General features: G+C 37.4%; 1 protein-coding gene across 6 annotated transcripts in view; it reads right to left on the bottom strand.

Moving 5' to 3' along the window:
• The window catches only part of pkp4 (plakophilin 4), a 35,346-nt gene that overhangs the window by 9,970 nt on the left and 1,160 nt on the right, over positions 1-24,216 (bottom strand). Inside the window, exons 2-11 of one of the 6 annotated variants that reach the window (XM_079882638.1) lie at positions 20,373-20,503; positions 17,336-17,448; positions 13,189-13,223; positions 12,174-12,290; positions 8,765-8,961; positions 7,372-7,804; positions 3,266-3,424; positions 2,938-3,148; positions 2,300-2,432; positions 1,142-1,355 (exon numbers count right to left, since the gene is read on the bottom strand). In XM_079882638.1, the coding sequence (XP_079738764.1) occupies positions 1,142-1,355; positions 2,300-2,432; positions 2,938-3,148; positions 3,266-3,424; positions 7,372-7,804; positions 8,765-8,961; positions 12,174-12,290; positions 13,189-13,223; positions 17,336-17,448; positions 20,373-20,498 (1,738 nt within the window). In that variant the 5' untranslated portion in view covers positions 20,499-20,503. Of the gene's footprint in view, positions 1-1,141; positions 1,356-2,299; positions 2,433-2,937; positions 3,149-3,265; positions 3,425-7,371; positions 7,805-8,226; positions 8,962-12,167; positions 12,291-13,188; positions 13,224-17,335; positions 17,449-17,541; positions 17,674-20,372; positions 20,504-24,216 lie in introns of those variants that run through there. The other 5 variants (XM_079882637.1, XM_079882640.1, XM_079882639.1 and 2 more) reach the window with 5 other exon arrangements.

The raw sequence follows: 24,216 nt of genomic DNA, 5'->3' as shown, positions 1-24,216 counted from the left end.
CCTCCAAAAGGAGTTCCTAGAACAAAAATCGTTCCTAGTTCCTGCGGTAAAACGCGCCAAAAACCTGGAACTCCCGCCAATGGCTCCTCTGGTGCGAAAGCCACTAATAATGTCTGTATTTATCTATCATGAAATAATAATTACAATTTAAAACAACGGTTTTCTTTTTTAATATATTTTCAAATTAATTTATTCCTGTGATGGCAAAGCTGAATTTTCAGCATCATTACTCCAGTCTTCAGTGTCACATGATCCTTTAGAAATTATAACGACATACATTATTTAAACGCAGTAATTATTGTTATTTTTTTTTTTTTTAAAGTACATTACAAGTAATTGTTTAATTTAATTCATTCATATTTAAAAATTCTGTTAAATGTAACAATACAGTAATGAACTGATTTTTGTGTGATTTCTCAGACTTAAATAACTATTAAAAAAAATGGCAATTACTTTTCTTAATCCTTTAGCCAAATGCTTTAAATCCATTTAGCGATCAAGTTAAAACATGCCATTGGACAGTTTACAGTAGACGCGGGAGCAGATATTTTTTTTGTTATTTTTCATTTTAGGGTTTGCATTGAGAATTTTCTCCTTTATGAAAACTCCTTAATGTATAATAAGAAATTAAAAACACACTTGATCATTTAACAGCTCATTAGAACAATGAGAGACACATTCAGAGGAGTGCAGTAAAACTGTTAAGAGACAGTGGGAGTGCAACAAAAAATCCCGCAGACAGAGATCATTAACACAAAATAGTCTCTGTGGTTGCGAGTATGTGTGCAGAAGAGAGATTTGTTTTTGCTGAACAAACCTGCTGCCTCTGTTTGAGAAATGACAGTGAAAATAAACTCTATACATCTAGAAAACTGCTTGGGAGTGTAGAATCTATCTAGCGATACTTAGGGTATCCAGCTTGGATAGAATGTGTGTGTGTGCAAGTTTGTGTCAGCTCAGCTTTTAATCAAATACTTTGTCCCTCCACATTAATCACAGCCACGAGTTCCATTGACTGTAATCTCTGATCTGAGCTTCACAGCTCAAACTGATATCACCACAGGAGCGAAAGAAAGAGCGAGGGAGTGAAAGAGCAAAAGAAAGCCTCTCTTATGTCAGTCAGTCATGTGACCCCACTCACCGGTTACGAGCTCTCGCACTTCAGAGTCTGGAGTTTTTCTCAACACACGAACCAAAGCTGGGATTCCACCGGCATTCCTCACACACACTTTATTATCGTCGGTGGCTTTTCCGTACACGAGGTTCCGCAGAGCTCCGCAGGCGTTCCGCTGAACTTCCAGGGTTTTGTGGTCAAGCAGATCCACCAGGTGCCGGATTCCCCCCAGTCGACACACCTGGAGGCATACAGTAAGAGTGTGCAAGTGCTTCTATTTCTGCTAACTAGCTAAAAGTAGACACATTTTTCAATAGCATACAAGTCATTTAACTGCTATTTAAAAAAACTGCAGCTTTTCCAGTAATGACCAGTAATTTATTCAACATGTTAAAACCCTACATTTATCACATTGTTTGCACAAGCAGCTTTGTAGCCAAGCAGACATGTATTCATGTGAATCATTAAATGAACAGTCATAATGAAATGATTCACTAAAATGAACCAATAATTCACTGGTTTGGAGTTCATGCATAGTCCCTGTGAGCCATTTTACTTCTATATAGGATGCGTTTGCCCTATTGTCCTCCTAAACACTGACAACACTTGCTTTAGCAGATAAACACTATCTGTTTAAACGTTTGGGGTCGGTTTTGTTTGTGAAAGAAGTCCCTTATCCTCACCAAGGCTTCATTTATTTGATTAAAAATACAGTAAACAGTAATATTGTGAAATACTGCTACAATTTAAAATAACTATTCTATTTATACAGTTTAAAATGTAATTTATTCCCTGTGATGGCAAAAGTGAATTTAAAAGAAAAAACTATAGAAAGTTCAAAGATCAACATGTAGGCCTATTTGAAATCAATATAAATGTTTCTACTTTCACTGTGATCAAATTATTGTGCTTAAAAAAAAAGTATACATTTCTGTCAAAAAGACCCCAAACTTTTGAACAGTAGTGTAAACATTTCAAATCTGCAGTTATTATAAATAATGATGCCTCATCCTGCACTAAACAGATTTATGTCCAAATAAATGTGCATAAAGCAACTAAATAATGCTTTATTAAGTGCAGTGTGTGTGTGTGTGTGTGTGTGTGTGTGTGTGTGTGTGTGTGTGTGTGTGTGTGTGTGTGTGTGTGTGTGTGTGTGTGTGTGTGTGTGTGTGTGTGTGTCCATACCTCTGCCTTTATGCGGTTGTCTCCGTAGCAGAGGTGCTGTATGTACGCTGCAGCATTGGCCTGGACAGAAGGGAAATGATGCTGCAGCATCCGGATCACCTCTGGCAGCTCGGGGTCTCTCCAGGCAAACTCCCTAACACCCCCCACAGGCATACAGAATACAGATGTCAAACACACACACAAATATGAAAAAATATCCCACACTGACAAATTAATGTTTGCAGATTTAAATCAAATATTCCAATCTTTTCACTCATAATACTAGTGTTTGCATGTTAGCATCAGGGCAAACAACTAAATACATCAAATCGGTCCAGCTTTTATTTTTCCCCCAATCACATTTGTCATTAAAATATGCACTGCAAATGTGATTGAACGCTCAGGCGATCTGGTTTACATTTTCTGTCAAATTTACGTTCTGTCTGCAAACTAAACATGCCTAGAAATATGATTACAAAGAAACATGCACAATGTTGTGGAGAATCAACAAATATCCAAGTTAGAATAATGCGGAAGACATGCTGGGTTTCATTTACAAGTAAATTCTTCATGTTTTAAATGTCAATGATTTCAAAGTTGGTCCTAAATCTTTTCTTGAAGCACTCTGCAACGTTTGTTGACTCGATTCGGCTTTTCACCTTGGATCTTTGTGAGCACTGTCTATGGAAGGCGAGCGTGTGACGGCGTTGTCGACGGCAGCTGCGTGTCTGTTGTAGTTCGAGTCGGCTTGGCGGTAATGGGCGGGGCGATAGGTGTCAGAGTGCGTTGCCATGGAGCCCATTGAGAATAACCCTCGCTGGTACCTCAGAGTGCTACACTGACTAGTGGTCCTTTGTAAAGTACCAAACCCTGAGTGAGAGAGTTCGCAATACAGACACTGTTAAGATTAACACTGTGGAAATGTCAGACCACATTCACTGAGTTTGTAAAGACAGCAGTGGTGCGTGAAGGACATTCGGCACATACCTGTATTGTTTCTAGACATAGCGCTCTGGGAGCCGTGCGTGGGGCTCTGGTACAGAGGGTTCTGGAAGGTTCTGTCCTCGTATATTGGTGTGACGTGGCAGTCAGGAGAGCGGGCTTCCTGGCCTAACTGGCTGTTCTGACTATAAGAGGTTTGCAAGCCTAGATGAAGATTAGAGAATCACAGTCGGTCAATGTCATGAGTTTATACATTAATAAAAAAACTGACAAATCCACTCTTTAGATTAGTGCATCCAATCTATACAATATTTCTCAAAAAGATTATAGTCTACTGAAAAGATCAGCTTACAATACACTCTTAAAAATAAAGGTTCCAAAAGGGAGTTTTTGCAATGATGACATGTAAGAACTGTTCACTAAAAGGTTCTTTGGGGACCCCATAATGGTTCCTCTAAGTCATCAAATGGTCTTAATGAAAATTGTGGCATTCACCCTTTTCTTTAATATTTTAGAATGGCTTTATTCATTTTTTTTTGTGATATTCAGCTTTTCTTTAATAATGTATAATGGCTTTATTCATTTTTTTTGTGATATTCTGTTAGGGTGCAGGTCATAATTTGTTGCAGTATGATGTTCATTTTAGATTTGGTTGGTTGTTCTAGTTGATGTTTTCATGTTTTTATTTTGCTTTTTTGTAAAATGCATCTAAACATGTATATACTGTATGCTTGACTTGTAGAATTTTTTTTTAATCATGTGATGTAATACCCTGATGTATAGGGCCTACTTGTAAATGGTTTGATTGTCTGTTGAGCCATATGGCTAAAAACATCACTTTTGGTGAGAACAACATGCAAATTATTATCTACTTATGGAGCTGTGGTGTGCCAACTTTATACTTTTCATTGAACAGTTCTTAAAAGAATTTTTTTTTTCTTAGTGTGAAGCATATTTTAATAATCTAAAGAACCTTTAGTGCAGTGGAAAGGTTCCATGGATGTTAAAGGGTTCATGCCCATAAATAACCTTTATTTTTGCAGCATGAATTTCCATCCAGGATGGTTTGTGCAGATTAGGTGCTAGATACTGATTAAATTGTTGTTCATCAGCAAAGTCAGTCTCTACAACCAATCGGCTTTACAACCAGATATGGAAAAAATTAAGTTGTGCTTCACTAGGCAAATGAATCTTCGACCGGGGATGCAAGTTGTATTCTATAAAAACAGTTTGCTTTAATTAACCACTCCACTGGACTTTCACACCTTCAGATGTATCTGTGAGAGATAATGACCTTGATCAAGTACGAGGCGTATTCAGCCGCAAACAGTTTTTATACTGAAAGAAGGCACTACGCAGTGTTGCTGTTGGTGACATGAATGTCAGTTTGCCTGACACAATCAGAGATACGCATACAATTAATTGTGCAATTTAGACTAATTAGTCAAAGGTCTCTCCCACACATAATTTCATGGCAAAAAGGATACAATAGATTTGCTCATGAACGCCTACCCAAACTTGCATACCCAATTACCCAACTCTTGGAGAATAATTTCTGAAACTACTGACAAACCCAAATGCTTAAACTGACATTGCAGAGTGGGCTCATTAGTGTACAAGTGTTTTAAGAGCTGTAGAGCATGTATTCCCATGCAACCTTGTGAGACTGACATTCAAAGCCAGAGGTTTCAATTGCAAACATCTGACCCACAACCTAAGCAGACAAACTTCGATCTCTGCCTTCAAACTATCAGCTGGAACAGACATTCCAGTCAGTATCAATAGGCATATTTGGCCATTGCGAGTTTATCACATTAGCTGATAACAACCATGGTCACTTGGTCTACAGTGTTAGTGTCTCCTTCTGTCAGTAGCAAAATGTATAATTTGCTATGGCTGGGTAAAAATCTTGATTTTTCCGATTAATCGTGATATTCATTTGAACGATCCTGATACTGATTCTTCAATTTTATTATTCCCTACTTTCACTGTAAAAATGTTTTTAGTTCTGCCAAATCTGAATCTTCATCACCACGGCAAAGAATGAGTGTGAAAGTGAGTTTGCAGTCTGTATTGAATGCGATGCAATAAAAGTACAGTCTATTGTGAATCAATGTCTAGAAAGGTCTTTGCAAGCTGCATGTAAAAATAATGTAACCAGTGTAAAAAATGACACATTAAGATTGAGTTCTTTTAGTGAAACAAAAACATACAGCGTGACCAGTGTAGCCTGATTTCTGAAACGAATCACTCTTTTAAGCCAGTTCTTTTCATGCATTTCTAAAAGACAAGTTACCAAACTGCAATGATGTATTATTTACAGCTCTTGGAGAGAGATAATTTATTTTATATGTAAGCAAATTTGGCAATATACTAAATTAATAAGAATCCAATTAAATCTGAAGAGCCTGTGAATCAGAATCTTGATACCATGGTAAAGAATGATAACCATATGCAAATACTATAAAATGTGCATAGTACTCCAAGGAGCTTAAAATAATACAGTACCATGGTGGTACTGTGCTTCATGTCCAAAAGAATTAGGAAATATCCCCATTCTGCCTTTATACAGTGACTGAATTTTGAGTCAATGTAACATTAACATAGAAATGCCTCAATTGGGCTCTAACATGTCAATCAGACTGGCAATATCATAAGCTGTGAAGCGAACAAAGCTGCACAGCTCGCTGGCTTAGAACAGCCATGCAGAATTCAGTGAGTTTGTCTTTCATAAATTTCTAATCACTTCATACATCTCCAAATGTTTATTCTGAAGGGCCTGGAGTTAAAAGCTTAGTTTTCAAAGGTTTTACATCACGCATGATCTACAGAGAAATACGGCCTAAATGGGGCAGTGGGGCTCATCTGAGGAAGTATCCCGGAGTCAGAAATGTGAGATTATCATCAGAGTAATCCTACAAAACACTAGAGCACACAAGCACAAGCATAAAGACATATGCACGCACACACACACGTCAATATCCATGCAGCTCCAGTTTCATGTGGATGTTTATTGCAAATGGAATTGAGACTGTAATACGATTTTGAAACAATATACATTACAGGCCCTATATTAATGCATCTCAGCACTTTTGATTCACAAACGTATATGCACACACAGCATCTTGTAATCAGAGGGTTATGATCATTCGGGTAGCAGCAATTACTTTAATAATTTTTTGCACTTTTATGAGAACCAATTTGTGTCAATCTCACTATGGCGCCCACCTAGACCATCGGTACAGAGTCATCTTCTGACACGTTTATGTCGAGAGATAGTGTTCTTCCTGTGGCTCTTGTAATTTTAAGAGACAGTATGAGTCATAGATTAAACCGAAAAATGCTTAATAATTCACATTTCAATAAAAATGCTTAGTTATTCACATTTCTTTCCATGTTTTGAAAATTCACCTCATGAGGGGATTTTCAGGAAAGAAATACCTTCTTAAGCCACGGAAGATTTTATAATCCAAACCAAACACGCATACAAACACAGATAAGTGACAGCATTACTAATCCTTGTATAATATAACGCATATACAACGCTAAGAAAGTTTCACACATATCAAATCTGTGTCCTTAAATCCGTAACTTTTCAAGAGTGCTGTAGAAATTGTGTTTGATAGAGTTCTGGCTTGGTCAGGATGGAGGAGAAAATCGTTTTATGGATTTAAACTTTATAGAATAAAGTTTTATGATTTAGAAAATCACTGGTTGCTGTTAAACTACTGTTTAAAAGTTTGGGATCATTACCATTTTTGAAAGACGTCTCTTATGCTCAACTCTGCATTTATTTAAAAAATACAGTAAGATTGTGAAATGTAATTTATTCCTGTGATGTAATTGAATCCCAGTTGATATGCTGCTCAAGAAACATTTCTCATTAGTATTACAGTTGAAAAAAGTACTCCTTATGATGCATTTTGTTTGATGAATTGAAACAGCATTATTTGAAACAGAATTCTTTTGCAACAATGTAAAAGTCTTTACTGTCACTTTCGATCAATTTAATGCACCCTTGCTGAATTAAAGTATACATTTATTTACAAAACAACTGATCCCCAAAACTTTAAGAGGTAGTGTACTTTAGAACAACTCCTAACCTTAACAATAATAACTGTAAAATAGGACAGTTTTAATGTGCAACCTACCTGTAAGGCTATCCGGTCTCGAAAGAACCATCCTCTCAAAGATGTCATAGGCCCGAGACCCAAAAGAAGAGTGAGTGCTTTCATATGCACGTGTGTCATGCTTCCCCAGGGTCCCGTACTGCTGAGGCTGAGCTGTCATACCGGCCCGCAGGAGGGTCGGAGACCCAGACTCTGACCCCGTCCCGTTTCCATGGCGTCCCAAGTAGCTGGAGTGTACTGGTTCAGGGGCGTGGCTGGAGGTAGGAGGCAAGGTGGTGCCGGGAAATATGCTAGGTAGAGGACGAGGCTCTGAGACTATGGGCGAGCCATAAGGGCTTCCAAGAGAAGTACGCAGAGGCTGGCGGGACGCAGGCGGGGACGGGGTGTAGAGTGGGGATGGAGCACGAGAGGGAACGGAACTGACTCGTCTCATGACACGCCCACTGCCGCCCACCTGAAACACATATTACAGACAGACACTATAACTATCATACATACACACTACACTCTATTAATACGGTTACATTCAATTCTTAACAATACTATAAGATGAATGATAAATCAGGCATGTGATCAGCTAGTTAATAATATGTATTATACTATAAAACACAATATTAATAAAAAATAATATTTGCTTATATAAATTAATGTTATTTTATTTTACAGAACAACAATAAGATTACAATACTATATTTATGGCTGTCTTATATGCTTTGCTTTCAAAAGTTTATACCACAGAGCTTTTATTTTGGCGACAAACAACAGGAAGTTCTTAAAGCTTCTCTTTGGTTGATAATAAATGATTTTCATTACAAATCTGAGACGTTTGGCGTATGTTGCGTTTTCAAATGCACGTTATAATCGAGCCAAACTCACAGCAGAGATGGGCTTCGTGTGGAGCGGCATTTACTGCGACCCGAGCCTCTCTCTCCGGAAACACCGGAAACATGCAGACACACAGGGCACCGCGCTTCACTCTGAAACATGCTAACTATTATATATCTCGATAAACCATAATCTTTGCCATTTCATAATCGCCTCGACTGACGAGAAACACTAGCCAACTTGAACTTACGAGCATTTGCCGCTTGGCGAGAGTTAATTTTGGGTCCTTTCTGATATGCATCCTGTCCCGCACACAGCCCCTAGATGGCGTCGCTAGCTCTTACAGTGTTGTCGGAAACATTCCGTGAATGGAAGGTATTTGAAAACGCAGCGTTTTGCAGCGTTTAGTTTGTTTAAGGCTATTTCGCGATTCACGTGCGTCATACTTCTCAAGTCGAAAAACGCGGAAGTCCGTATAAATATGGAAAACTTCCATCCCTGATTAAAATATCGTTCAGAGCTAATGACATTCGAAAAAGCGAAAATAGCATGCAAAGTTAGATTAAGCAAGTTATTTGCGTGTTTATACCTGTGCTGAGGCCTGTCCTTCAGCCCTAGAGCTCATGGCAAAGGTGGGGCTTCCACTGGGGGCGGAGCTTGTCGACTGGGACCTCCCTTCTGATCGCCTGGGCGTCACTGTGTTACTATAGTAACCACTCACCTCCTGATATCCACTATCCGAATACGAATTCATTTGAGTCGAGCTGCGTGAGTTTGCAGCAGACCCTAAGCAAAGGACACAGCAAGAAAAAAAGCAAACCAGAAAAATACTGAAATAGACAAAAGATTTTCTGTTCAGAAATGGTGAAACCTTTGTAACTTAGTTGAACTAACTTAAATAGGTTAAATACGACTTAAGTTCTATTAATAGAATCTGTGGCTTGTTGTCGATTACCACAGGATATAATGACGACTCGTCCCTCACTTTGTAAAAGTGAATGAGAAACATATACTTTGGTACTAAGGCAATACTATAATTAAACATGTTATGATACCAGTTTTACTATAGTATCGGTTATTTGTGCACTTGATCGTTCTTAAGCAGTTGCATTATGTAAACAGTTATGTCTCATGTTAATGTAAACAGACGGAACAAAATCAGGATGATTTGCCGTGCCTTAAAGGTATTAGAAGTACTTTGGCTTTCTTTAGCATTGCTGTTCTTCGTGTACAGATACCACAATGTTGTTAGAAGCTGCACTGCCATCTATCGACATGGTCTCTAAGTTTATTTATGTTGATATTTATGTAAATTCTGTCATTTTTATTTTAATTATGTAACGCTCGTTTTTTGTCTTTCCTTTGTTCCAAGTCTTCTTCAGTCGTATAGACCTTATGCACCAGAGAAACGAGGGCGCCGCCATCTTTAGAATATTGTCTTTGAACTTCCGTTTTTCCAGTCGCTCTGTATATTTCTATGGCATTGCTGTCCAGGAGTAATTAGCTTTTGAAGTGGATTTACTTAATATAAAGTTAACAAAAGTTAACGAAAGTTATCATGAGGATTGTAATGTTTAAACCAGATGTCTTAACAAATGTCAGTAGACCGGGAAGATTTTAAAACGAGCCGCTTATTCATAAATACGCAGAATCGCTGTGAAAATAAAACCGGAAGTCAAAAGACAACGAGCGCAGCGCTGAAAAGGGGCGGGGCTACATAAGGTCTATAGGTAAGTTACCAATTCTCCTCCTGATGCACTGTAATAACCGCGTTCCATTGTTTAATTTTCGCTTTCGTGTCACCAAACAACTCTACTAGTGTAATATGGTAGAAGAAAATCCAAGGCACTCTTCTTTAGAAATTTATGAATTCATATTCATAAATTTCTAAAGAAGAGTGCCTTGGATTTTCTTCTACCAAATTTCACTGAATTCCCGACCCCAAAGAGCACCTTCAAAAAACTTTTTTGAACTCCTTGAGCACCCTGGACATTTTTCTCTTTCCAACTCTACTAGTGTATCCACAGACAGAGGCGACAGCCAATGAGCGTGAGGATTCTCTCCGACGTTTACTGAAACACCGCGAATCACGTCATTTCAACATGGCGAAATACACAGGGTCGACCCGCACCATGTATGAATAAAACACCTTTTTTATAAAGTTATTATGAGTAGTCTTCATTTCATGTTGAGTGTACATCATTTAGATGGCTTTTCACAAAAACACAACACATTTTTTAATGTGTAAAACATTTAAAATTAGCACCAAACTACTTAAAGGGATAGTTCACTTTGAAATTAAATTTTGGTATGTTTTAGCGTACCTCAAGGGCATCCAAGATGTAGGTGTCTTTGTTTCCGCAGTAGTTTCAATTTTGATATTTTTAGGTCAAACCGTTCTTGTTTGTCAGTCATATAATGCAGGTCTATGGTCACTGTCTCAAAGAGCATGCACAGAGAAGTCCAAATTAAACAATTCCCCATCGTAAGTACACATTGATGGCCTAAGACACGAAACGAGCGGTTTGTGTGAGAAAACGAACAGTATTTATATCGTTTTTACCTCTTGTACACAACTACATCCAAGTGATCTGAGGGTGCGCGCGCGTTCTGGTTGTGTACAAGGTTTGTTGATATTGGTTTTTGTTGATATCTGGTTTGTTGATATTGATATTCACATTTAATTATTTCAATAAACAAGAACACATTAGTTTTTGAAGTATTAATGAGAGTTGTTCATTTTCACTTGTTTCACTTGAAAGCTCTAATGTGTACTGTAATGCGCTTAAAGTAGAAGCCTACCAGGTTAGCTGGCTGTGCCAAAAATCACATTATGTTAAGTATAACCATAACACTTAAACACTAGAAGCGTTTCCTGGCCAAACAGCAGCCATACCATGGTGCAATGATACAATGCTACTGGATGTAATAATATTTACACAGTACTCTAGTCCAAAGTATCAAAAAGAATGCCATGGTACTACCATGCTATGCCCCTTTCAACCAGCTAAAAAAAGGTAAACCTGGTTACCTTTGCTTCACATACTGTATGAACCGTAATAATACGACTTTTTGCATGGAGCAATAACTTTATAAACATCAACATCAGTATTCCATCAGAAACACATAACCAGACTTTCATCCAGAGCAATCCACCTCAAAAGGATAATTAGCTTACGAAATGCAAGTGCATCCCAGCTAGGTTTCCAAACACTTTTTACTTTCAGTAAGCATAATAATAATATGAAGTGTTTCTCGAGTAGCAAATCAGCATATTAGAAGGATTTCTGGAGGATGTGACACTGAAGACTGGAGTAATGAAGCTGCTAAATATTCAGCTTTGTCATCACAGGAATAGCTAAAATGTATTAAAACAGAAATCAGTTATTTAAAATTAAAATATTTTACAATATTACAGCTTTTTGCTGTATTTTTTATCAAATAAATGCAGCATTGGTGAGCATACAAGACTTATTTCAAAAACATAAAAAAAAATCGTCATAATTTTAAACTTTCTAACAGTAGTGAATAATTGTGAGACAACACTGGCTGCATCATATAGTAGGCGAAAACAGTATGTGACAAATGAAGTATGTCTGAATTCACGGTACTCATAAAAGAGTAGGCAAAAAGTACCCGGATGACCTGCTTCTTCCAGCAAGATTCTCAAGTGTGCATATGATGGACTCTTTACTATCCCATGAGGCCACTGGGATTAGTGAATGGAAGTAGAGTATAGAACATACTTTTTTAACAGTCGTGAAGTAATTACTTATTCAAAATAAGTACCTACTCCAGGCAGAATGTGATTTCGGACGTAGCTACTGTTTTCTGTGGTAATCAACAGCAGGCCACAGATGCTACAGAAGCAGGCCACAGATGCTGCCCATAGATCTTTAGTTGTATTTAACTTGGAATATTCCATTAAAGCATCAGTACAAGTATAAATTGTTCACATAAGAGGTAGCAATATGGAATGTGAATGAACAGACCCTCACTTTCACGCAGAGAAATCTGTTCCAATTCAGGGGAGTAAAGTGGCCCCTGTCCTCTGACCCCAAACGTGGGCGAGGTGCAACCATCCGACGGCTTGGACACACCTGCACCTGAGGATTCTGGTTACCAAAGGGTTAACACACTGTGAGCAGGTTTTATCAAGATACAGTTACCTAGACATAATTAGAGGGAGCATTAACCTCAAATGTTCCATCATTTACCCAATTTTAAAGAACTGATAGATTATTTAAAATGCTTTCAGTCATTTTGACAGATTAAAAATAAGGTGTCTTATCTATTGTGTTTCCCTACTTGAAATCATTCTCACAGTCAAGGACGATAATAGGAATTAGAACTTAAGGAAAAGGTAGGAAGTTTAAGCTGCTAGTGATAATACACCATGAGAGGCGTGAGTGAGGATTTAGGGACGGAAAGAGATTCCAAGTGGAATAATTCATGGGATGTGGCTCATTATATTGGGTGACCAGATCACAAGACCTCAGAGTCTGTTGTCTTTTTCAGAGCAGAATAAAAAGAAAAAAAACAGAGACAACTACACAGTAAGACTAAAAGAGCTCTTGCCACAGTTTCTGTTATTAAAAATACCAAGGATTGCAATGTTATACAGAGCAATGAATGATGTTACATTTTTAAATGAAATGTTTTGGTGACTGAAGTAATAAATAAATCATCCATGACTTTAGTTATATTATTTATGGTAATGGACCATGACTTTGCTATACTGATAAGTTGTAGTGCAACTTTAGAATACTGTAACTAAAGCAACAACATAATACCTATGTGCATATTTAGGCAGGAATTCAATCCACCAAATGTAGTGGACAAAAATCATTCAGCTCAACCATCTAACGGTCAGTGTTCCAAGCTAGACTATGGAGTGGGTGTTGTACGTATGTGACCACAGTGCTGTCTAAAATGTCAGAATTATTCTTACTCGTATTTACAACAGGTGACAAAGGGAAATAGCAAGCAGGAAGAGAAATAGACAAAAAATACCTGCAGATCTCCACAGAAGAGACTTCTCAGAGGAGCTGAAAAAAATGAGACATGAGAAATGATGAAATGAGAGGAGAACAAAGACATACGCAGTGCACAACGCATCTGAGTGCCTTTTCAGTTGATTGAAAAAAGAATTTCTAACAGACCGATATTGTGTTTAAGTGTTAATAAATTGTGCAATCTCAAGCATAATTAATTGATTTGCCTTCAGAAAAGTAAGTGTTGACAACCCGCGCCATACATAAATAAACACTTTTTTTATAGAAAACTATTATGAGTACAGTCTTCATCTCGTGATTGTACACCAAAGAGCATGATCAATGGAGCTATTGTCCCTTAAAAGAAAGAAATGATTCCTAAAACCTCCTATGTAGGTTTGTAACAAATTTGCATAATGCCAACCTATGGACTTCATTGGCTGCCCGTGATCAACTTCTACTGTAGTTGTAGCTGAGGCCTGGAAGAGTTTGGTTCGTGTTGTCGACATATCAAGAAGACGCTGTTTTCTGCGCTGTGAAAGCAAATCCACTTTGCATGCACTTGGCTGAGGACTCGGGCTCGATACTGTACTCTACTGATACAGTAAAACTGACATCATCGTTACTGTTCATTTCACTGTACCACTCAAGTACTGAGGAAGCCTTCGTAGATGAAATTCATATATGGTAATGGGTGTTTTGTTTCCGATCTGCTGTAAGACCAATCACAACAGACTGGGCTAATGAGAGCAGAGCAGGCTCTCGGAAAGGAGGGGCAATCCTTTAGAACCCTATCAGACACTGTGAGAAAAGAGGTGATGCTGCAATGTACAGTATATTATGAGAAAATGAAAGTGTTTTTGGCCTTGGATGCATGTAAACCTATTCCAGGAGACCTCCAAAACAAAATTAGTAACCTTTAAAATAAAATAATAGGGGTACTTTAAAAAACAAGAAACATGATGGTGACAGGGTTGACACATACCTGGTGACACAGCCTCTCTTTTAAATAATAATACATTCAACTAAAATATACAAATGTACATTATATAGAGATACTAAAGCGAAAAAACTAGCTTTTATTGTCATGCATAAGGCATCCTCGTGGCAAAAAAAACAGAAAATTATATATTAAATGTTGGTCTGTTATTCTGTTGGCATTAGCTATTTATATTTCTAGTTATTTTTCACCCATATGTTTATGAGAAGCACAAATGGCATCCGTTTGTAGAATGACCCATCTCATCTTCCAATAAGTCAATGAAAAGCAAAAAGATACGCTCCGTTTGCTTGCCATTAGGAAACCATTACCAGTGAACATCAATCACATTGTTAGTCTACTGACTGTCGCATTCATCTCTCTGACACAAATTTTAAAATCCTGTCCGGTTAATCACAAGAAATTAACACACTTGTGCATTTGTAGGAACTGAGGGAGAATGGCAAGAATTAGGACATTTGGAGTTCAGGTTGAATAAACATCAGAATGTAGACACCACTGTCCTAAAACAGCAGACAAGTGTCTGCTAATGCCTGCCAAAATGTGTAGCTGTCTGCAAAGGAGAGGTCAAAGAACACCGGTCAACAGGGTACAGTGACAGCTGAATGCCACGTAGAGAAAGGTTAAAGGTAAAGGGTTGCATAGTAGCAAGAGTGCACTCATGGACCCTCTTCAAGCAAACGGAAAAAAATGACCTGTATACTGCGGCAAAACAGCACAAGCCATCTGAAAAAACAGAACAGACACTCCTTCGAACACGAGGAGAACAAACAAGGCAGCTGACATGTGCTTACACACATACAGACACAAAGAGTTCAATGTGGCAAAGCAAGGGATGAGGAAGAACTGTACTGCTGTTAACCAGATTGTAAATAAATCTTCCTGAAGTTATGGCTGAAGCAAACGTCTCTGATTTATCAGGAGCACTCTTTCCATGACATTCATTAAATGAGAAACTTTCACAATAGCCCTAAAGCTTGAATGTGTTTATGGTAAATTGACAAACACCCACTTGCCATAAAAGTAATTATTCAGTGGGGAAAGACAGATGACAGTTTATGCATCACTGCACACTTGTCCTTCATACCGTGACACACCATGAGAAATACAGAACAGTGAATTCTGCGTTTCTGTACAGTATGTACACACAGATTACACATACTGTACAATTTAATTTGTTTTTCACGTGTCAGCAGGGGCGTAGGAGTGATCCATAAAGTGGGGGGTGGAGTGGGGGGGGGGTTAAATGCGTGGTTGCCACGGATACACTCATATGAGATACATTTGAAAGCTAAATATCATAAAAGTATAATAATCAAGCCTAAAACGTCCTTGTGACGATTATGTAAAAATGCATATTTTGGTGCTATGAATATTAATTCTGTTAAGTGGAATTAACCATGACTGATTAGCATAAAGGTGGATGCTGGTAGGTGAGCAGTGAGCACTAGCCATAAAATACAGTATTATACATATATATATATATATATATATATATATATAATATAATTTTTTGCCTTCGTCCTGCACCAAATAAAATAATTATAATAATTACATATGATATATTCATGGAAAAATGCATCTAAAAATGAAAAATTGCATAGGTCTTTCCAAACCTAAATGGTTTTTGTCTACTATGGAACACAAAAAAATGTTCAAGCTGCATTGTTCCATACAACAAAAGAGGGTTATTCTTGTTACCTAAAACTAAAATAAACTGAAATAAAAGGGAAGATATAAAGAAACATTATTTTATTTCAGCTTGTTGTCAAGGTAATGGCATAATTAAAAAAAAACTTGAAGTACTAAAATAACTAAAACTGAAATAAAGAATAAGAACTATATAGACATTAAATAAAAACAACAAAATTACTAAAAGTAAAATAGCACTGCTGAACATGTCAAGCTCAAAAAATGACAAAAAGGACCATCAAAAGAATGGTTTGCTCAGTATCCTCCTTTTTGTCCTTCAGTGGTGTTGAGTGTGTTGCAAACCAATCCTGGACATTCTGCTTTAAACATCTGGGTTTTTTTGTATTCCATGAAAGAAATGTCAAATGACATGTAAAGTGAGTAACTGACAAGACAGTTTTCATTTCCTTCAGTACCATCACTGCCAACTATTAAGCTGTAAAAAACCGCACCAGCAACAGTGATCAAATATTTAAAACCATGCATGTTTTGAATGGAAAAACAAGCTGAGCAGGCCTCATGGTAATAATGAGAACGCAATACAGATGTTCTTTTCATAAATAAATTCTGCCATCATTTACGCCGAACTTGTCTGACAAGACAAGTGAGAACCACTGATGTATGACGTCACTGATGTTAAACCTGGTTAATGCATATTAAGACGCCATATTTGAATGTCTAGACATACAAACGAGCTTTAAGAACAACAGCAGAATGGAAGACTCCTATATCCTAAATTTAATTCTGTTCCTCACACAGAGCTATTGCGCAGTTCGGAAACTCAGGAGGTTGTGAGCCATTGCACACGTTACGAATCAGTTAACCTGATAATCATGTCAAAGCAGGTGGTACACGACTGTACTGCACGGCGAGCCGGCGGCAATCACATGAGCTTTCACGCTAAACACGGGGACTGGAGCTTTCAATGTTGCTGCTATAGCTTTGGATAGAAAATAAAAATAAAATAAAAAGACGAGGGTACAAATGATTGGGTGGAAAGCAGAGAACAACACAGCCACAACTAGAGAGTGTATTTATGTGTGTGTGTGCCACTGGGCTGTAATGATATTCATAGATCTAGCCTATGTGACGTGGTTGTGTATGATTTGGCAATAGGGGACAGCCTATACACTGGTCAAAATCAGCCCGACTCCCTGAATTTTTTAAACATGTTTGAAAATTGTCGGGAGGTGCTTGTAACGTATTAGGCTCGGCTCGAAAGTCATCTCACACAGTGCGAGCCGCGAACATACGAGCATCAACGATTTCCATGCGTTTTCTTCCGAGAGAAAAAAAACACCTGCTTTAAAAAACAAAACCAAAAAAAATTTGGAAATATATGGGAGAATAAATGGCAGATTTTTTTTTTTATGAATGAGATATTCCATTAAATCATGAGATATTCCTTCAAATCCCACTCACAGAGCAAATGAATTTAGGCTTTATCATAGCGTTTTTCAAAGCTGCCTCTTACCTGTCACTCGCAGCACCTGGAGACTCCGCCCCCAACCTGCATCGTTCCAGCTGATTGGCCACAATCTGTCTCTCTTCTTCAAGTTCTCTGGTAAGCCGTTCAAACTGGAGCTCCTTCAGAAAGACAGGAGGGACAAAAGTTTCACCATCACTGCCTTCTATCATCAAAAAGAAATCCATAATGTGAACGCAACACACACTTCATACCCGTTTCCAGTTACAACGTTAATTTAGCTTCAAAATGCATCATCTTTAAATCCCATTCCTTCTCAACTTCCATCCTGTCACGCTGCTCTTTGCTTCTGAATTTGTGGCCTCTTCCCCTCCTCTTGTTCTGTCTCTGAAACCTCGGTCTCTCTGTGTGTGTGTGTGTGCGGAGGGCTAGAAGGCTGCACTGTTGGCCTGCCTCTCTCTGATAGAGACAGACTCGTTGATGCAGCTGCCCTTAAAGGAGACACACACTCTTTCACACACATATAAACAGCCCCACATTGCTGCTGTATTGGCTATAGTGAGGAGAAGAAATATAACTGTTGTGTCACCGCATATTTTCATGATTGCCTGCCATTGTTACATTGCAACGCAACGATTCTGGAGCATTGTATCTGCTCTGAAATTGATATTAAATTCAGAAAGTATTTCAGGTATCACGCTGCCAAGCACTAGAAGATGTTGCAATTAATGTAGCCAATGAATAGGAGAGATTATTGAGTGTTGTTCTCCTGGAGAGATAAGTCAGGCAATGGCTATCTGCCTTGTGCCATGCTGTGAGCTACCAGCTGTACCAGGTCTCTTCTATTCAACCTATTGTTCAGAGTGACAATACTTGCCTATGTCCTGATTCTGTCCAAGAGGAGCACAAAGAAAAGACAAGACTTGACCACACAAATCACTGCACTCACACACACACACACACACAAAGCAATAAAATCCATGCTGCAATTTCTGGTGTCTGAGTGAAACATGTTAAGCCTGGCAATGGGTCAATCAGTTGGATTTTAACAGAGATTCACAGCGTTAATGAACGCTATCAGCACTAACAAGATTTGTAATGATTAAACTAACAGTTTAATTAGTAATTTTCATGACACTGAACTGAGACAGATTTGAAGGCTGAAGCATTAGACCTGATGTCATTAAATTTACTATATATATATGATGTTATATATATATATATATATATGATGTATGATGTATGATGTATATATATATATATGCATAAATAATAGTTATATAAAAATAAACTGATAATCAAACCATGGTAAAAAAATATATATGTAAAAATCAGGTCTCAAATTCAGTGTAAACATGATGTGAGGAAACAAAAAAGAAACATGTTCTTAACCAAATTGTCTGATAAAATAAAACATAATAAAAAACATTGGTAATAATAATAAATTAGTAATAATTAAATAAACAGGAAACAGTTAAAGCTATATGTAGGAATTTTGATGTTTTATTCACTTTTTTATTGCCAATGAATGTGTGAACCGCTTGGTTCGAAACAAGACCTTTACCAACTTTCTAGGTTGTCTATGAAAGCTGGTAGACCTATTTTTATATGAATGACTCTTTTATATGGGCCTCTCTTCTGTTCTATGACACATGAAACAAACGCTTATAATGTTCAGGATAATGCCGAATGAGCCATTCTGTACTGTAATGACAATGCGTCCTGCAAAGAAAATAGGTTAATTAAAAAAATAATAATGGTATCACATCAGTGTAAATTTAATGACCTCATCTGTCGACATGATGTCGACAAACATCTCTATGATCATATGCTTTCTTAACTGCTGTTCTCTCACCACTGTCATTTTTGTTGAGTATTTATTTTCTTATTAGAAGGAAAGCTTGCAGAACATATTTGCATATTCATCTAAACGTCGCTCTCGGAAGCGTGGACGCCGTCGGGATGATCATTAACAGTATATCGCTGCTAAGGTATTCCCAGCTTCTAACTAAGAACGAAAATATATGTATATTTGGGCCTTGAATTACATTCAGTCTCTTGTACATGTGCACGAGTGCGAGCACGAGCAATAATAAGTTGTTGGCTGCAGTTCACTCAACAGCCACTGGGATCGCTAATTACAAGGGTTTCTGAAGTCTACATATAGCCCCTTTAAATAAGAATCTTGTTCTTAAAGTCCCCCTGTGGTGAAAATCAAGTTTTTAATGTTGTTTATATGTCTATGCTGTGTTTTTAATATGCTTTAAGACAAACCATTAGCATCTCATAAACAGTGAATTAGTAGGGGAGTCTCGAGAGATGCCAGGTTATCCCGGTATATTTTTTTGTTGATATGAAAAATCGGGTAGGGTTAGCAATATATCGACGTTGTAAAGAGAGACACCATTGTGCAGCATTTACCTCAGTAAATTGACCATGTTAATCTCTGAGCTACCGTGAGCGAGTGGAGGCGGGCCTAATTTGCATATTCATTGATTCGCGCATACTAAATGAGGCAAGGGTGTAGAGTTACATTCAAGCTATTTTAAGGCATGAAGAATTTTTTTTACAGGAAACATTTTTTTTTAAATATGTAATTTTGGTGATCAAAGATCAGTTTTAAGGGATACAATTATTGACTACAAGGGGACTTTAACCAAATTGGCTGATAAATAAAGTAAAATATATAAAAAAACACAGTAAAATAAATTGGCAAGAAAAATGTATAATAATAAAATAAAATAAAAAGTTACTTGGTTAAATGAGATATTATAAGCTCTCAAATTCAGTGTAAACCTGATGTGAAGAAACAGGTAAATAGGAATTTTGTTGAAAATAAAATAAAATAAAATAAAATCACTCTGTGCAAAGAGGAAACAAGGTTATCAGCTCTAAACTTCAGTGTAGACTAGATATGTGTGTCCTCAAAGCGAGCTTTCCACACCTAAGAATTAATAATGCAAATATGACTTTTGACTAATGAGCACAATGTTGACTTAATACATCTACAATCTGCAGCCACTCATGTTTGAGCTGCTATTCAGATTACAGCTAGACGCAAGCAGATGGAAACGGTGCGGTATACCTGCTCTTTAACAGAAGCCAGCAGGTTGGTGGTGGTGGCATCAGTCGCCATGTTGTTGTTGTTGGATCTTCCCTCACCACTCAGCACCTCCCTTTCCTCCACTGGGCTTTGCCTTGGAGTAGGCATTCCCCCTACACACATGAACACACAAACACACAGCTTTTACCATCACTGATACACTATCAAATTAAAAGTGACAGTAACGAGATGTATAAAATTACAAAAGGTAAATAAATTCTTGTTATCAAAGTATCCTGAAAAAAGCACGTGTCATGATATTTACAACAATATTTGGCAGGACTTGATGTTATCTACTGGGAATTCATTTAATCATGAAATGCATGCTGCAAGCTGCATCCACTTTTAAGGAGGCTTTTTGACTGAGATGTAGAAGCTGAAGGTCAAGTTCATCCTCAAGAATCATCATGTACAATTTGATGAAATATTATGCAGACAAACTTTATTTCTTTGGAATAATGTGCACTGATGAATCACGCACAAGGACCAGGAACATACATAAAGCAAGCAAACAGGCCAGGGACACTTTTAATTTCATGTTTATGGTGTATAAGAAAACTGCATGGAAATCTCTGTCCATTGCACTTTTTTTAGACTGGCAAAGAAAGCCTGGAGTTCTTGGCAGCATTACGGCAGGGCAACAAGAGATGTATTCCAACGTGTGTTCCAGCATCCCAGCATGCAACAGCATGACAAGACAACCTGTTCCCTTTCCAGTACCCTCCCCCAACCAACAGCAAAAAAATAGTATGATCAGCAGATGCACTTATTTTCTTCTTCCTGGATGCTAGATAAAACGAACATCCTATTTTTCAGCTTGGTCTACCTGCATTATTATGTCAAAGCAGATCATGCAAATAACATAAAATTATATTTTGAAGAGTGGCCTATTGATAGGATGTTCTGGAGTACTAAGATTAGACGGAATGAGATTAGATCTAACATAAGATTAGAAGCGTAAAAACTCCACATTTCAAAATTGACTAGTCGTCTAACCCGTATTAAGAGTTCACCTGAGCCCAATCATTCTTTATGTGTTTATTGTGGGCATTCTTGGGATGCATTCTTGTGTTGGGATGCGTTGCGTTCTGGTGTTCTCTTGGGTTTTCAAAAGTTTCAAAATAATTTTTCAACTTGAGACGTTGTCTTGAAAACGTAATAATCGTGGAAAAGATGCACACAGTGTACATCGCAACGCAATGCAAGGCGACAAGTGAATGTCATTGAATCATTCACTCAACCAATTTGTTCAAGATGAGTCATTGATGAGATTGTATTGTGTTTAATGTGTTTATATTTTGAAAGCTGCATGTTTTTCTTTACCGCTTCCCTTTTATATGCTCAACGTTTTATTGTACAGCAGTTTGGTGCAACTCTGTTGCTTTTAAATGTGTTATAGAAATAGATTTGACTTGAATAATTTAATAAACTGATTCATTCAAAAATTAATTAGTTCAAATTAATAAATATTTGTATGTAAAAACTTGACAGTAAAACATTTTTTTGCATTGTCTTCCACTGTCAAAGTTTTCCAAGGATACAGAGGATCTCCTGGTGTGAAGTGAATGGCAATTATCGAATAAAACATATACCGTAAACTACAGATATTTGTTTCTGATATTTTTTAATTATTAAAAACTGCAAGTGAAGGTCTCAAGATTTAGAATTAGAAGTACGCATTTTACGCAATGATCCTACTGTCAATGTAGGCCTGTCATATTTTTCATTAGACTTAAAGTCCCCCTGTGGTGAAAATCAAGCTTTTAATTTACGTGTCTATGTGGTGTTTTTAATATGCTTTAAGACAAATCATGTGCAAATTCATAAGTCTTGAATTCACAAATTCACATATTCATGAAATCTCTGGTGTTTCTGACGTCACAAACTACCTTGTAACCAATCAGGTCAACGTGTGATCGTCAACGGGTGGATCTTTGAGCTGGAGTGAGTGAGTGGAGGCGGGGCTCATTTGCATATTCATAGAACCTCGTATACTAAATGAGGCAAGGATGTAGAGTTACATTCAAGCTATTTTAAGACATGAAGACTTTTTGGGGGGGGGAAAACTTTTAAATATGTCATTTTGGAGATCAAAGATGAGTTTTAAGGAATAAAATTATTAACTACAGGGGGACTTTAACTACAAATTACAATTCCTGTTCATCAATACAGTGAGAACCACCAGACCCGTTATAAACACGTTTATATACTCAATTTAATTTAATTAATTGAAAAGTGTATTGTCCAAGTAGTAATAGAAGATGTTTCCTGTCGTAATGATCACAGTAGCACACACAAAAGTAGTAGCTGTTCCGTACGCACTATATGCGTACCTCGCCTGAGCCCAACTGAACAGTGCTTTGGCCCACCTCTTCTAAGCGGGCCAGGGACGGTTCAGCGAACCATTCCCGGGCATGGTATGGAGCGATCACACTATAGGCTTTGGGGGTCAAATGTGCTCGGGCACGGTTCAGATCACCTAGTGTGAGTACACCCTTAAAGTCAGGATACACTAGGTGGCTGTTACTAGACCGGTTGTTGGACCAAAGAACGGCTTGAAAACAAACGAATTAAACCTACAGGCACTGATAAGCGCTACCATGAAACATTAAATGGCACGCAACAAAAGCGGAACGAAACAGAGCTGCTCGTTTGAACATTAAGTCCATTTATCAGCAAAACACACTGTGTGAGCTTAGAGCAAAATTATAGTATACAAATTTGGACCTATAAAAATGAGGTTGTTAACATTTTTATAGATGCTTCTGTTTTTGTTAATGAACATAAATTTACATCTGCGTCCCCAACTCAAGATACTGTCAAATGTGCATTTCTAAAGAGACAAAACATATAATGTTAATTTGTGAAATGTTCATTGTGTTTCTCGTTTTTGTTTTGATGATAAAACCACAATTAACTGTTTGGTTTCTTCAACTTTCACTCAGGGGCAAAAATCTGCCTTTAAACTTTGAAAGATATTTATCGTAATAATTAGCGAAAAAATATATATCGTGATAGTTTTTTTTTTTTTTTTTGCCATATTGCCTAGCCCAGCTCACAATTTCTACCCAATAAAATATTTAACATCTTGGCATAACTAGAAAGATTTACATCCTATATATAATTTTTTTTATATATATATAAAATAATGAAAACATATCTTGTTTTTAGTTGTTTTATTTAGCTCATTTAAATGCTTGTTTTGTCTTATTTTAAATCATTTTAAGTCATCTTGAGGCCCCCTTGGAAGGTTGTTGAGGCCCCTGGTTGAGGACCATTGGTTTATAGTGCATGCAACTTATATTAGTATTATAAGTTTTTAAATATGTAGAGTGATGTCATTGCACAATGATGTAAAAGAGCCATGGAATTGTTCTTTTTTAACTGGTTCGTTGAAAAGAACCGTCAGGAGAAGAACCGGTTCACGGAATTGAATCGGTCTTGCCATCACTAATGTGCAAAACACACGCATACATACATAATCCAATCATTTAAAGCTGATAAACTTCATAAATGGCAGTAGCCCACTGTGCTGGCATTTACAAAAATAAAATCCAAAATCCACTTTAGAAGTCCTTAAAATCCCCACCCACCTCCACACTGGATTTACTAAGATGCTGCTGTCAGTCAGAGCACAGGGTTTAAATACAGAGGAGAAGGGAAGAGAGCAAACAAGCAAACCATCCTATTAGCCGCGATGACCGAGAAACAGTAATAAACTGTTACTTATAGGAATCATCTGACATTGTGTAGTTACCACTACCACCACATAGGTCTGTCAGAGAGGTCATTCCATCACTTCTAATGAATAGCAAAACTTGGCCTT

Source organism: Squalius cephalus, assembly GCF_949319135.1.
Source record: "Squalius cephalus genome assembly, chromosome: 10".
Lineage (NCBI taxonomy): Eukaryota > Metazoa > Chordata > Actinopteri > Cypriniformes > Leuciscidae > Squalius > Squalius cephalus.
This window is presented reverse-complemented; position numbering and strand designations above follow the sequence as displayed.